The sequence below is a fragment of the Siniperca chuatsi genome, linkage group LG5, assembly GCF_020085105.1.
Source record: "Siniperca chuatsi isolate FFG_IHB_CAS linkage group LG5, ASM2008510v1, whole genome shotgun sequence".
Lineage (NCBI taxonomy): Eukaryota > Metazoa > Chordata > Actinopteri > Centrarchiformes > Sinipercidae > Siniperca > Siniperca chuatsi.
This window is the reverse complement of record NC_058046.1, coordinates 13,583,322-13,597,899: the sequence shown is the minus strand read 5'-3', so window position 1 is coordinate 13,597,899 and position 14,578 is coordinate 13,583,322. Positions and strand designations below refer to the sequence as shown.

Here is a 14,578-nt window from a genome sequence, read left to right as displayed (position 1 = left end):
ATATTAAAAAAACTGAGTACCAAAAGTATTTCCCTCCAAACTCTACTAAACCTGCAGCAGTCAGGTCTCCCACTGAGCAGCTTTGATCATGTGTGTTTGAGCGGAGGCAGGTGCTTCAGGCATCCAGTGAACATGGGCCAAGACCTCTTCTCTGAACTCTGCTCAACTTGGACGGCTCAGCCAAAGCTAGAGCACCAGCGCAGCCTTGCGCAGGACACCCAGGCCACCAGCTTCACATTCTTAATCACACTGTGGAACGGATTCAATTCATTTGGCCTGGGAGCAGATATGGAGCCATTACGTCCTTATTAATTAACAGAGTGCGGAGGTGGAGCCACACCTGAATGCTCTGGAAATGGGCAGAGAGCTCAGCTGATTCCACTGCAGGAGGGATGCTGAAGAGGAGGAAGGGAGTGAGGGGACACTGCTATTTAAAGATGTGGGGGCTAAATTTGATTAATCCATAAACTGATTTACTACATCTGATAATGTGCTGGTAACACATCCACACAGGGACTGCTATGATTATATCAGTTATGGTTCATGGCCACCTAAGATAAGGTTAAGCTTGGGGCTCAGAAGAGAGAAGGGGCGTAATTGAGTTAGCATTAGGGCAAAACCATGCTATGATTTCTACCAAGGTATATAAAGTGTGACATGTAGCTTGAGGACACTTGGTATTGGGTAGTTGGCCCATTACCTGAATTTTTATAATCTAAACCCAATTGATAGTGCAGTTATTATTTAATTAGCAAAAAACTGATGGTGTATGCTGCTCTAATTTAATGTTTTTCCTTTAAAATCTATTTCAATGTTTTACATAGTTGAAAAATTTAAAAAGTCACATATAAGACCAAAACTGATGACATGCCAAGTTCCCTGGTATCCTCTTTTTTGGGTATAAAAAAATCTTAATCTGTGCTACAATACAACATCAAAGAAGTAGCCTACCTTTCTCATTTGGCATTTGGACTACAATACAATGGAACAATTGTTCAGGGTTTTAATGAAATGCAGTGCCCCCCAAAAATAACATCTATAATCACAGAAAATCAAAGTCCAATCGGATATCAAACTGCCAGTGTCACAATACGATAAAACAACACAAACTGGTACTCAACTGCTCCCTCCATAGAGAGGAACACATGGATTGGATACGTTGAGTGACAGCTATAAATAAGGGAAGAGTAGAAAAAGCGTGAGCAGATGGATGGAGCACAAAGTGCCAGCTGATCGCTCCATAAGGGAACTGTACACACATCACTAGACCTCAAGAGGAGGAGGAGCAGGAAGCCACTCCTTGGCTTGTGTGGCCAAAGACGGATCGCCAGGATGGTATTTCCGGAATGTTTAACCAAAGCCTTAGGAAGCTCGAGGGATGCTGAAATTATACACCCCCGCACACAGGCTGTGCAAGTCTGCGAGCTGTTACTCACAGCTCAGAAGAATGCAATTTATGCATCTGTTTACTAACACAAGCACTTTGTTCTAAACCCCAGGAGGGTCACGTTCCCCCACCAAGTCAGTTTCAATTCCCCATCAAGGTAAATACTGTGTGAAAGTGTTCCCACACACTGGCACAGTATGATGGAAGCTGGTTTGAGTTTTCCAGACTGATCAAAGAGAGAGTTTGAGAGTGGAGTCTCTTCTGTTCCTACACTCCCATGGTATGTGGGGCTTCATGGATCACGGCGCGCCACATGCTGACGTCAGAGAGGCTCGACACATGGAGCAGAGGGGACTCATAAAAACAACACAGGCATTACGTCAACAGCTACAGAACAGACACACTCTGAGGCACATATGTTTACCTGCCTGTAGCTGGGACATTGCAAAACCAGGGGGAATCTGTTGTGTGCTCTATTGCGTGGCGAGCATTTCAAATGTACGCAAGTACAAAAATATTCCTGTTAACTTTAAAAAAAAAAATTTAAATTCTCCCAAACTCTTTGTATAAGAGAAACCAAGGAGAGTGATTTTAGATTTTCAAGTAAGGTCTGTGCGGGCAACTAATAATTACAGGTTGTGAGATAAGAAGAGAGAACAAAGAGAACAAAAATACATCTTTGAGTGTGAAAGGCAGCTACCCTACCACCATCACCACCCACCACCCCCTCGGGCCTCCCTCTAAGACACGTGTCATTAGCTATCCTTTCTCTCAGGCTTGATTGATGTTCCCTCTCCTAACACAGCCATGCGTCACTAATCATTTCATGAGAATACGCACATTCTTCATTAACCATTAAGAAACCATTTATTGCCAAAGGACGGCATTAACTGGCTGACACTGATTGGTGCTTTCATTGTAAGTTCACCGACATCAATGGCCAAGGAGCAGTAAGGGTGTTACAATGTACTCTGCTTAAATAGCAGAATAATATAGAAATATCTTAATCTATTTCACTCGAGATGCTTTTGTCTGCTACAGTTGCCTTTTCACTGCTGTGGAGGCTTTCCAGGTGCTTGACCCATATTAGCAGTCCACTGCTGATTAATGCATTTTTATCCTCGTTTTGTTGTCCATACTATTCGATGTTTGGTCAACCGGCAAGCAAAATGTGGACTCGCACTAAGACAGTGCCCTTGCTTTCTAGTGGAGTTGCTGAATGTGTGCGAGAATGATAAACTCAGACTAGGGGAATCCTGGGAAGGCTATGAGGCATTTTGTGAGTAATCTGACCCAGAGGGCAGGCTTAGGCCGAGCCATGTAGTAAAGTACAATGAGCCAGAGCAGTGGAGAAACTCATACACAGCGGCTTCCCCTAAATGACTTTAGACACGCTTCCATCCGCAGAAACAGATTATTGCTGTTTATCCTCTTTTCATTCTGAATTTTTACATGTGTGAATTGGAGTCTTTGGCCTGATAATGGCAGTTCTCCACACCTCCCTCTCAGCTATCGGCAGTCCAGGCGCTCCAATGTGTACTTTTAAAAAATCAATTGCTACAGCTGTGAGATGAGAGTGTAATACTGAATACATTTTGTGTTTCCCCCTCTAATCTTCTCCCTCAACATGTCAGACAAATTGTGCTGCCTCTGCCAAATCTAATATAACTGCCCCCCTTCGCCCCACAATGTGTGCATATATACACACACAAACAAGCCCAACATACACACATACAGGAGGACAGAAGTGGTGAGAAATGGAGATTGACAATGTGGTGAGTGGTAATCATAGCCAGGAGAGGATCAAATATGTATCAAAATACCGTGTTATATTAAAAAGCGCATTCTTCCCACCCTGGAGGATAGACCATGCATGCAATCTGTATGTTGTCTGTCCTCAGGCTCCTGTGTTCCTGCTCTTCAATCTCATTTACCCAGACCTGAATTATTTGTGTTTTTGTATTGAAAGATAACAACTGCCCACAATGCATTCAGGATTCAACCATTCAAAGCCCTGCTTCCCCTGTGTCATGGTTAAGCCCCCTCTACCACTTCCCATCACATTTCCCATCCAGTTGCTTATCGCCTCTCCCCTTGACATGCCTGCACTTCCCTTTTCAGCAAAACTGCAATTCCACCATTCTGGGTAATTTATGCAGTGATTTATCTCACCACATCACCACATCTCGTGACCACCTGTCATGTAGAGATAGCATTCTTGGTACTATTAAGCCAATGTAATTACCAGACAGGGGGTCTCTCAGCTCAGTCAGCATCTTAACACATAGTAGACTTCCACCTTATGACTGTGGAATCTGCTATTATAAGCAGGTCTGCTGGAGCCCAGACCACTGGTGTAAGAGCTCTGCGTCTGAGATGTACAGATGTAGACGTGGAGCTTGAGTGTCCAAGACAGGATCGGAGAGAAAAGGGAACAACGTTGAGGAAAATGAGCCTTCATCAAAGCATGTGTGAAGGCAGCCCATGCTGCAGACGGCCCTGGAACAGCAGAGTGTCGCCGTCTTTCTAATGACATGCCAATTTAATTGAAAATCCACTTCTTTGTCCAGTGTAGAGGAGCTGGGGCACTATTCTCTGACTCACTAGCTAACAGTGAAATACCAGAGAGAGAGGGAGAGAAAGACTAATAGAGGGGAAAAAGAGAAAGAGCAGGAGGAATAAAAAGTAAACTAAGAGAAGGAAAGTAATAAAAGAGGGCACAGATACGGTTGGAGGAAGGGGGGATTACAGATTGGACTGAGATAAAGAGGCGAAACGATGTGAGGGCGGGAGAAAGAAGAGGGAGATATAGAGGGAAAGAGTGAAGAAAAGGGGCAGGGGAATGGGCGCAGAGTAAAATCCAAGCTCAGCAGTCTTCCTCAGGCTCAATTTCCAGGACATGATTAGTTTGGAGTGATGACATGTAATGGGTGCAGTGAAAAAAAAGGCTGCTTCTCCTACTCTCAAAGAATCATTCTTCCCAAAATAGAAGCCTGCACTAAAGCTTAAAAACGCTGGGGACTAGTAGCCTTCATCTCTCTTTTTGTTCCACAACTGCCATGCTTGTAAACCGCTACTAAAACAACCACTAAGTATCTGTCAGTGTCTGTGTCTTTCACTGCAAAGCGCCCTTGGGTAGTTTCAGCCAAGTTGCTATCACTTCTTAATTCTTAACTCAAGAGCTGCTCCTAAAAAAAGAGACCTCACTGTCTGCTTTTGCCAGGAAATGATGGCCACTTTTCACCCTACACAGTCATTTGGCTGCTGGTGGCACCAGCTTGGCGACAACCTCATGCCTCCCATTTGCTCTTTTCAACTAGGAAAAGGTAATTCACATTGATTTGCATGGATCCTGATGAACAATAATCACAGTAGTCTGGCTTGCCTGACCTCTCCAAGACTCATTTGTTAGCACCGAGACAACAATAATAGAACTTGTTATTGTAAAGGGCAGGTTTTAGAACCAGCATACATACTGTATATTGCCTTCAACAGGGATAGGGATTTGCAAATATGACAAACATTAATAGCAGAGCCTTTTAAGTAAAAATACTAAAAATGGAAAAATTGTGTTGTCACAACTGTCACACGGCTTTTGGCTCATCTGTAATGGTTCAAAATATTGTTTTGAAAATATGCTGTATATATTTTCTAAGGGAGAATGCAGAGAGAAATAGATATCTGAGAAACACAGAGAGGAAAAAGAAAGATTTGGCCATTTCTGCAGGGAATGTGATGGTTGGTTGACACAAACACAAGCCTCGCCTAGCAAAACACTGTAACCAGCTCCCTGCGGAGAGCTTGGGACTGCGATAACCAAGCAAGAGAACGGAGAACAAAGGGAAATGAAAAAGCATGAATATATCAGGAAGAAAGCTAATTGACTCCAAAACACTTGCAAAGGGTTTTGGGCTCGTGAGCTCCCCTTACATGCCCTCCCTCCTCTCACTGTGCTTGCATTCCTCAACTTGTAACCTCCTACTCTTCCTCTCCTTTTATGTTCCTGTCATATTCCCTTTCTTCACCTCAGCTGAGTAGCACCGCAGGTCAATGTTCAACTTTTGCTCCCAGTTTCGATCTTTACACAAACACAGCTACAGACCTTTACATTAGTCACACATTCAGACAAACTTGCCCCACCCAGACCCCCTGCTGCTGCAGAGTCCCAGACAGGGTGTCCTGGCCTGGCTCTACCCCAGTGAGCAACAACCTGGTCTCAGCCCAGCACACCAGATTGACTCCATCTGTGTTAGCACCCTGGTGACTAATGCAAATACAGTCCATCTGCTAATTCTAATCCATCCACCCTCCATTGACACAGACACACATGCATGTGTGTCTGTGTGGCATAAACAAAGTTCTGAAGGATGAGATCAAATCCAATCTGATGTAGCACAATACTGTAAATGTGATTAATTGATACCATCACTGTTGTTATAAAGCCTTTCTGCCTCCTATCACCCGATGATCAATGATGATAAAATAAATGGCAAGCTGCTGTTGTAGCATCTCTAAATATATTCTTGTCCCGCAGGGTAAACACAGACACAGCAACATCCTCTGAGATAACAGCATCCACAGGAATCAAACTGCATCACAGAGCAGACCTGTACACACACACGCACACACTCACACAGGTAGACAAACGTGTAATACACATGCATGCACTCAGCCACCACAGTACCTCATACGCTTATATGCAAAAACATCCACACATGCACGCACACAGAGCCTGAGGAAAAACATGGAGAGATTGAGTTTAAGTGTAAACATGGAGAGGGAGGATCATGAGAACTCAGCAGTTTGGGGATGCTAGGAGATTAGCTGCGCTTAAACAGAGAAGATACATGTACTAAATATGCTGCAGAGTTGTTAAGCTAATTGCACACATCCTGGGGATTAGCCCATATACTTGTGTTAGGGGAACCCTAGCAAGGCAACGCAGTAAACACATTAGTGGGCAGACAGAGGATGCACTGTCACCACAAAAACAGAAAGGAAATCATCATCTCTGCTTCTAAGGATGCAGCAAAACAGAGAGAATGAGCCCCAATGCAGTGCGCCCTACGAATATAGGCCAAGTGTGTACGTGTGCACATGTGAATTTGCATGTGTAACTGTGCATTGTTTATTCGCATTTTTTTTGTGTTGGTGCTTAAGTGTATGTAAAATAGCTTACACTGCATGAGTGCAAGTGTGTCTATGTGTGTGTGTGTGTGTGAGAGAGAGAGAGAGAGAGCGAGAGAGAGTGTGTGCATGCCGAGCCTCTGACTTTGCACATCTCACGCATGCTGGATGAGTTCTTTCCCTATAATCTCATTTAAACCCCCTTCACACACCATAATTCAATTCTCTCTTCTAGACAATGACCATGTCATCTTAATCTGGCAGGTAGATTATACAGCATCCCACACAAGACTGCTAATGCTGAGGAAAGGGCTAGGGCTATTGTAAGCTCCTTCAAGGTTGGATGGGCTGCTATAGATTGCTTTAGAGGATTGCTTCTGCCACTCATGTTTTCCACCACTGGTTTCTTGCCTTTAATCTGAAGAAGTCTTTTCCTTCTTTTCACCATTTGGGAATCCTGCTCATGTTTTCTGTTGGTTTGATTGGTTAAACTTCAACAACCCCAATGACATGCTGCTCTGAATACATTACTTTGCTCATCTGTTTCCTTACATGCAATGTAGCTTCTGAATATTCACGAGCTCCCTTCAACAAAAGCCACCAATGTGTGGGCCTCTCATCACAGGAAGGCATCTTGTTCTAGCCCTACAACATTACACAATCCCACTGACCAGAAGGCAGACCTGTTGTAAACGCTTGCAGGTGTTAAGGCGGGGAGCCGTGGTGAGCTGTTGGAGATGTCGAGCTGGCAGAGCTCATATCTAGCTTACGAGCTACAGCTCCCACAAGAGGTAAGTGGGTAATTGAGCCAAAACAAAACCAGCTAATAATCTGTATTTCTACAAATCCTGCTTGATAGTGAATCAGATATAATTAGAAATTTTAATTACTGTCAGTAATCAGCTAGAACATTGAGATGAAATGGAGTGGCAGGTGTGAGCACACTGGTTGTCTGGCTGTGAGGACCTGATGCCGCCTGCATCAAGTCTCCCTAGCGTGCTCAATCGGATTATAGCTAAACCATCCAGCCATAACAGGGCCTGTAAGGCCTCCTTCATACCTTAACCACTTATCCTGCCTTGATCCACCCAGCAAGGTTCCCTAAACACTGGGCACAACATCCCTGTTTGCCTTGAGGGGTGTGTGTGTGTGTGTGTGTGTGTGTGTGTGTGTGTGTGGTCGCAGAGGAAATTTTAAGTGTGACCACAGAAAAATAAAGCCAACTCAGTGTTGTATCAGACATAAAATTAGAGAAATTAAAATATTATCATCCTATGTGTAAACCAATCAGTCATGTCGGCACATTAGCATATTAACAAGCAGCTCTTGAGAGAATTTCCTTCTGCCATCCAGTCCTGCGTGCTGCTGACCTCAGTCTAAATGCCGGAGCCCCTGGATCACAGAAACACTAATGAACTGTGATGCAGGCCAATGTTACGAGAGAGATGCACGACAGGATTACAATAGCCTCCACAATTTTACCCCTCCCACACCTCCTTAAATCATGGGTCAGATTCTCCTGACGCAGTCCAGCTAATGAAAAGCAGAGACCCAACAACATTCCTAAGAAGAATGGTACAACAAACAAACAGATACCCGTGCAAACAAAGAACCACACAATGAAAATAGCATTATAGTCCTACCACAAACCTCTGGAATATTGTAAAGAATAGACAGTGGGTGCAGACAGTCATGAAATTTGCTTATTTTGTATGAGACCACAACAAGTCACACTTTAAATCATTAGTTTAGCTCCCACAGAGTTCTAAAGCTTTTTTCTATCAACACATAAAAGCCACATCTGCTCTATGGTCGTCAGAGAGTTTGGCTGGTTGGACTGTTATAGTACAGTACTGCAAGCCTCTCAATAGCTCCATGACCTGGAGCTATCTGTTGAGCTAGCTATCATTTAAGGTGTGGCGAGCAAATACGAGCACCAGCCCACCACCATTTGAAGCAGAGACTGCTAGAGCATATGCTAAACGGTGATCCAAGCATCTACGTACATCATGTGGCATTACTGAGCTCAGGCAGCGATCACATCAATAGAGTCTACTTTTATCCTTTGAGCGCTTGTCTCTTCAGAAGTAGATCTGACTGTGGACCAGAAGGTTCCTTCTGCCTCCAGGCTGTTCCTGTGGAGGTCTTCTCCTCCTCTGATCAATCCCCTGCGTGCCTTTGTGGGTTGTCCAACAGGCCAGCCAAGCAGACAGGCTAAGTCAGACATGCTTTTCGCTTACTTTTGTCTTCCTCTGTTGACCAGAGGGAATGCTCTCCAGCTGGACTAAGTTTGCCTCCCTTCTCTCTGCAGTTGCAGACTGCAGTTGTTTTGGGTGACACACTACTGGATTTTCTTCGCCATGTGCATGTGAATATGGATGTGTGCGCTGGGAAAAGCACCAGGGTGTTCAGTTCACCGTAACCTCAGAGGAATGCATCATGTCTCTCTGCAGAATACGTCTCTGTGCACATGTCGCCATTGTGAGCTTCTCAGAACAATGCAGCCAGTGTGAGCCAGAACTGTAAAGTGGTCTGTGGTGCGACCAGGTGTCTCCTGAGTTGATCCCAGGGGTCCCATGTCAAGATATGCTTCTGATATCCTAACACCTCTCACTGCTTCCAAAGAAGGAGGATATGGTAAGCAGGGGGCAGATTGGGCAACTTGAGAGGCCCCTGAAGATCACGTCTCACCACAGAAGCATGCTAAACACAGAAAGTCATCTGTCTAATTTTTTTCCACTTTGGAGTCAAAGAGTCTATGGAAGCACATTTTCCAGGCAGCCATGTACAGAGTACAGTAGCATACTGATTACATTGTCATTTGTCATAGAACACACTATTTCTGGACACATCTTCATTTATTTGCATTGCCTACCTGTGATCTATTCAAGCGATTTATATCAATATACCTGTATAGTTAATTATTTTTATGATTACAAGATTGCTCTGCCATTTTATAATAAAGCTCAGTGAATCTACATATTGTACATGTTATTTCATGTTCTCTTGCCAATGCTAGAAAGCCAAATAGTGTAACATTACTGTAATCTCCACAGAAGAAATGAAGGCACTTGATCTACCAAGCAGCCAAAGAACTGAAAATGGATCTGAATAAATTCCACATTAATTTATTCATATACCAAACAGTTTCTGTCAGCATCCACTATAAAGTATTATCAGCAACCCAAAAAATACTACTGCTTTGCCAGTCGTTTCCACTTTCAGTGTGGACAAAGATGTCAGGTAAATGGATCATGCCATTTGGTGTGTGAGCAGTTCTTTGATTTTAAGATATTAATCCAAGCCTGTCTTTGTACTTGCGCCTTACTGGTTTTTCCAGATGGAAATTAAAATAACCTCAATCTCTTTCCTTCAGAGAACTTTTACTGTAGTAGGAAACACTATTTTTTAGTTAATGTATACTCCATTTCAGTGTTCTTAAACTGGCAGCATTTGCAGTCTCCATCAAGCTAAACTAAGAAATACATGGCTCACAGTTGTCTGCAGACATCTAAATTAGGACTGTATGCCAACCCAAGTTGCCAGGTTTTATCCTCGTCTAGTGTTCCCTATATTCAAAAGGACAAAGCAAGGTTCTCATGCAGAGGCAGGGGTGAGCTGTATAGAGAGGAATCAACGCTGTGTTTGGAAGGACATGGCTAAATATAACCTCCCCTCTCACCTCCCACCTCCCATTCTGTGTCTGCCACCAGTTTTACTCAGCTGGGGTCCCAGTTGCACCCTAGTCATAACCAAATAGACAGCTGGCAGTCAGTTATGTTCCCACACTTCACACTGAGAACAGGGTCCCTCAGCACCTAGCAATGTCAAATGCACCATTCATATATCCCTAAATATTTAATCAGGACAAGTAGAAGGCAATCTTCTACATCCACTGGCATTAAACATTTAATACCCAACTGACATGATATCTAGTCAGCCGAGACTTAGTCTAGAGGCACGTGTGATGGAGAGCTGCAGACACTTATTCGCTTCCTAGTTAAATTACACAAAGACAAATCCCACAGCAAAAAACACAAAACACAACACTCTGCCGAGCATAGGTCAAATTCAAGGATCTGGCGCACCCACACACACAGGCACACACAAACAAAAAAACCACACACACACTGGCAAAGGTAAATTTCTATACAAACATATATCATCTGTGAAAGGTGAAGCAAGGAGGAGGCTTGTGAATCCCATCAGTCATGGCTTTAGACTAAGGTTAAAAGCAGGACAAGGCAGCCACTGTCAGCGCGCACAAACCAACCAAGGACAGAGAGGAAGGGCTGAGAGCGATATGCTGTATACCGTTAAGATACAGCCTAACATCACAAATCCACACAAGGAGTTTGTTATGACACTGTTACGTTACAGTTGTTGATACAACAGACCACGAGAAGTAAGTCTTCCCAGTTAAAGGGGAACTTCACCGATTTTACATATCAAAGCCTGTTTACAGGTCTTGGAGAGTACTACTGCATATGTGAAAAACGCTGTAATAAGCCTTTTGTGGCTCCAGAAGTAGCTGCGCAAAATCTGATAAATTGAGGCAATTTAGTGATGTCACTTGAGTCAGCTACAGTTGGGGCTGAAAACTACAAGTCTGGCAGCTTGAGGCTGCATTAGCCACTACTAGTTGCTGGTTGAGTTGCATTGTGGGTAATGTAGGTTTTGCAAGGAATAAGAATGCATGGAATAAAAAAGCCAATAGCTTTCATTCTGCTGCACCAATTTAGATCCTTTTTTTTTTAAACTGCCCATCATGAGTACGACAATATTATAGAAGTAAAATGCTAAATAAGTGGAGTACTCTTTTAATGAACGCTGATACTAAATGGTTCACACTATGTCTCTATTTTAAAGTATATGATTAATTGCACTAAAGTAGATGTTAGAAACATCAATTTATGAGTAGCGATCAATTGAGAATTTGTCTACTTGCTTGCAGTCAGTCTTGTAGCCTGGTGGTTAATCGGCAGAGGAGCAGGTACATGGTACTGGAAAAGAATCAGAGGGCAGTAGTTGCAAATTTGTTTTGCAATGAAACGACTGTCAGGAACTTGCTAAATATATTCATTGCATGAAATCAGTGAATTATTGGGCCTAATTTTGCACATGAACATGAGAGCAACATGAGTTTGTCTACACATGTCGTCAGCGTCTGGAGGAAGGTGGTGTGTGTGGTCCAAGTCAATAGTATCAAGTGGTGTTGTGCAAACACACGTATACAGTATATACTATACATACAGACATAAGTACACACACACACACACACACACAGATACAGATGCAGATACTGGAGGTGACCCAGCGCAGTGACAGGGTGGAACGTGACTTGATTAAAAATGGGGAGGTAAGCGTGATAAAGTACCATCTAAATCCACCCACATCCTGTGACCCTGCAATAAGTCAAACACCAACGACAGCCACATACACCATAAATAATGCTATCTGATGTCAGGCTGGAGCAGCCCTCCCTCTGCTCAGGTTTAGATTCATTGTTTGACTAAATGTAAGACTAAAAGTGGAAAACTTTGCTTTCGGGAAAACAAACACAAAGCAGACATACCCCACATAACAACTAATAAGATGCGAAAGGCAGCTAAATCTAACTTTGTGTTCTCTATTTTCATGCTCTCCTGGGCCATATGCACACACACTGAGGGAAACACAAATAGCACATACACTGAATTTTATCTCATACTTGTGATAATTCATGCAATCACACCCAAACACATGAACACATCATGTGGGGTTAATAGAGCAGGTGTCCACTGCAGAGCTCTCTCTGCACCCTTGGCTCCTGAGCCAATATTCTGGGCTAATTTGAATAAAAAAAATCTGCAAACATTTACTGGACCATTCAGGCTAATGTTCAATCTGCTGCTCTTTGACACAGTGCCACCATGCATCTCATTTCCATTCCTGAAGCCAGCATTGCAGTGTCATGTGGTGGGACTAGAGAGGGGAAAAGAGTAAAATTGAGCGAAATGGAAAAGGAAAGAGGAAGGAAATTAAGTGTTTTTATTTCTGCAAGAAGAAAATGCTTGAGCATTCAGCTTGAAAAATATTGTGACTTGTACACACAAATGTGTCAGCAGAACATCATCAAGGTCAAGGTAGAAAATAGAATTCTGTTGCCCTTTAAACAAACCGGCACAGGTGCAAGAAAGTGCAGAAAAAAAGCAGATATTTGACAGAGAAATAATGGTGTGGAAGATACATGAAATTGTAGGGAGACTCACCACAGGTACTGGCATTCTCAAGATGCTCTAGGAGAAACACACACACACACAAAGACACACACATATATATCCATCTCAGCTGATGTGTAAACATCTTACATACATAATGAGGCAAACTGACAACAGTAGGATAGCCTCTTTTGGAAAAGTAATAAATGAGGAAAGAGGATAGAGGGAGGAAAACATGCTCCCATGATGATATACCGCTTGCTTTTATCCATAGCATAGAGTTTCCACTCAATTTCCTCCTCTTATTTCAGCACCATCCTGAAGATAATATCTCCCTCTGTCTCTTTCTCTGTTCCAAACACATGATGAGGGTTGCATAAAATTAGCTGTTTGACAAGGGGAACGTGTCCAGGGGCAACATGGAGGACCTTGTTTCCAAAGAATCTCGACACACTCTGCTCAACCCCCTCATATCCCCGAGTGACAACACAAGATCAGATAGAGAAGGGAGTGGCATGTTTAAAATAGCACCCCAAAGACACTCTTCTGAAGATTTGAGCTACTAGCAAAAAAATACGGATTATTAACTCAGCGCTGACATTTTCAACATGCTCGGTCTGTCTTGCAGGCTTCTACCACCCAAAATGAATTAGGAATTAAGTATATGTATTGTGAATGTATGTTGTTTTGTTGTCAAAAGGAAACAGAGGCTCTTGTCAAAAAAAACACAGAGGTGAATCTCATACCCTTCATGCACTGAAAATAGACAGGTCGGAGCCTTAAATGCTTCATCTACTCTCTGGTATCCCAGTCCAATTACAACCCGTCCCACCAAGCCCTTTCCTTCTACACTCTCACGGACTGTCAGATTCTGATATGAAGGGCGTTGCAATATTGAAGGTTGGTCAGTCTGCACACTTAACCTCATTTCCCAACACTCTGCTCTGCCTCTCCCAGAAGAGCCTTTTGATTGGTGTCCATTTGAAAAGCTGGTTTTGGGTTTGACGGGAGGGGTACGGAGGGTAGGGGAGATCAGGGCAGCTTCAGCGTAGTCTGAGAAAAGAGCTTTTTGGAGCACGACTCCTGACTGCAGTCAGTTATAATGGTTTTCAATTAACCAAGGGAAAAGACTGAGAACTAATCTGGGCTTGCACAGGAGAACCAGTCATGCAATATTCATGTACACAAACTAATGAAAGCCCAGATTAGCCTACATATTTACATGGGGTCGGTGCTGTGTCGTCCACACATTGAAGGAGTCTGCTGCAAAGAGGAGAGAAAAAACGGAAGGATGGTACATTGGGAACTGGAATCAGACAGAGAAGAGATAATGAAGAGTAGAAAGGAGATCAAGAGAGAAAGAAATCAAGGAGAAGAAATGAGAGGTCAACGGGACACAGAGAAGACCTTGAACGAAAAGGAAATGGGATCATGAGATAAAGAGGTGAATCAAGAGGAGGTACGACTTCTCAAAAGAGATTAAGGATCATCTGCATTTTGTCTTTTCATCTGCCTTCGCCGTAATCATTCCTCTCTAAAGGCAGACACCAGCCCCCACTCAAAATGACACCAATCTGAATGAGTGATCTTGACAAATTGGGCTGCTAGTGAAAAGAGAGTGCTCTTTTGACTGAGGAGAGGGCAGCAGACAGTTGGGAATCTATGGTAGGACAAAGATATAACTGTAATTGGCTGCTACACTCTCCTTCCCCTAATCTCCGACCACGGAAAGTGGCGACTGGAGAAAATGGGGCAGCAAGCACGAACAGATTGCCACAATAGCAAAATGCTCTGCAACCACGAATTTCAATAATGTCTGAAATGTTATGTACATGCATCTGAACAATATGGGAAATTCATCCAT

General features: G+C 43.3%; 1 protein-coding gene across 4 annotated transcripts in view; it reads right to left on the bottom strand.

The window, feature by feature from the left end:
* LOC122876658 (tetratricopeptide repeat protein 28-like) overlaps positions 1 to 14,578 on the bottom strand; it is a 166,036-nt gene that overhangs the window by 89,743 nt on the left and 61,715 nt on the right. Inside the window, exon 1 of one of the 4 annotated variants that reach the window (XM_044197257.1) lies at positions 12,766 to 12,795. The exons of the other annotated variants lie outside the window; for them this stretch is intronic. Coding sequence (XP_044053192.1) covers positions 12,766 to 12,780 — 15 coding nt within the window. The 5' untranslated portion in view covers positions 12,781 to 12,795. Of the gene's footprint in view, positions 1 to 12,765; positions 12,796 to 14,578 lie in introns of those variants that run through there. 4 annotated transcript variants of the gene reach the window in all.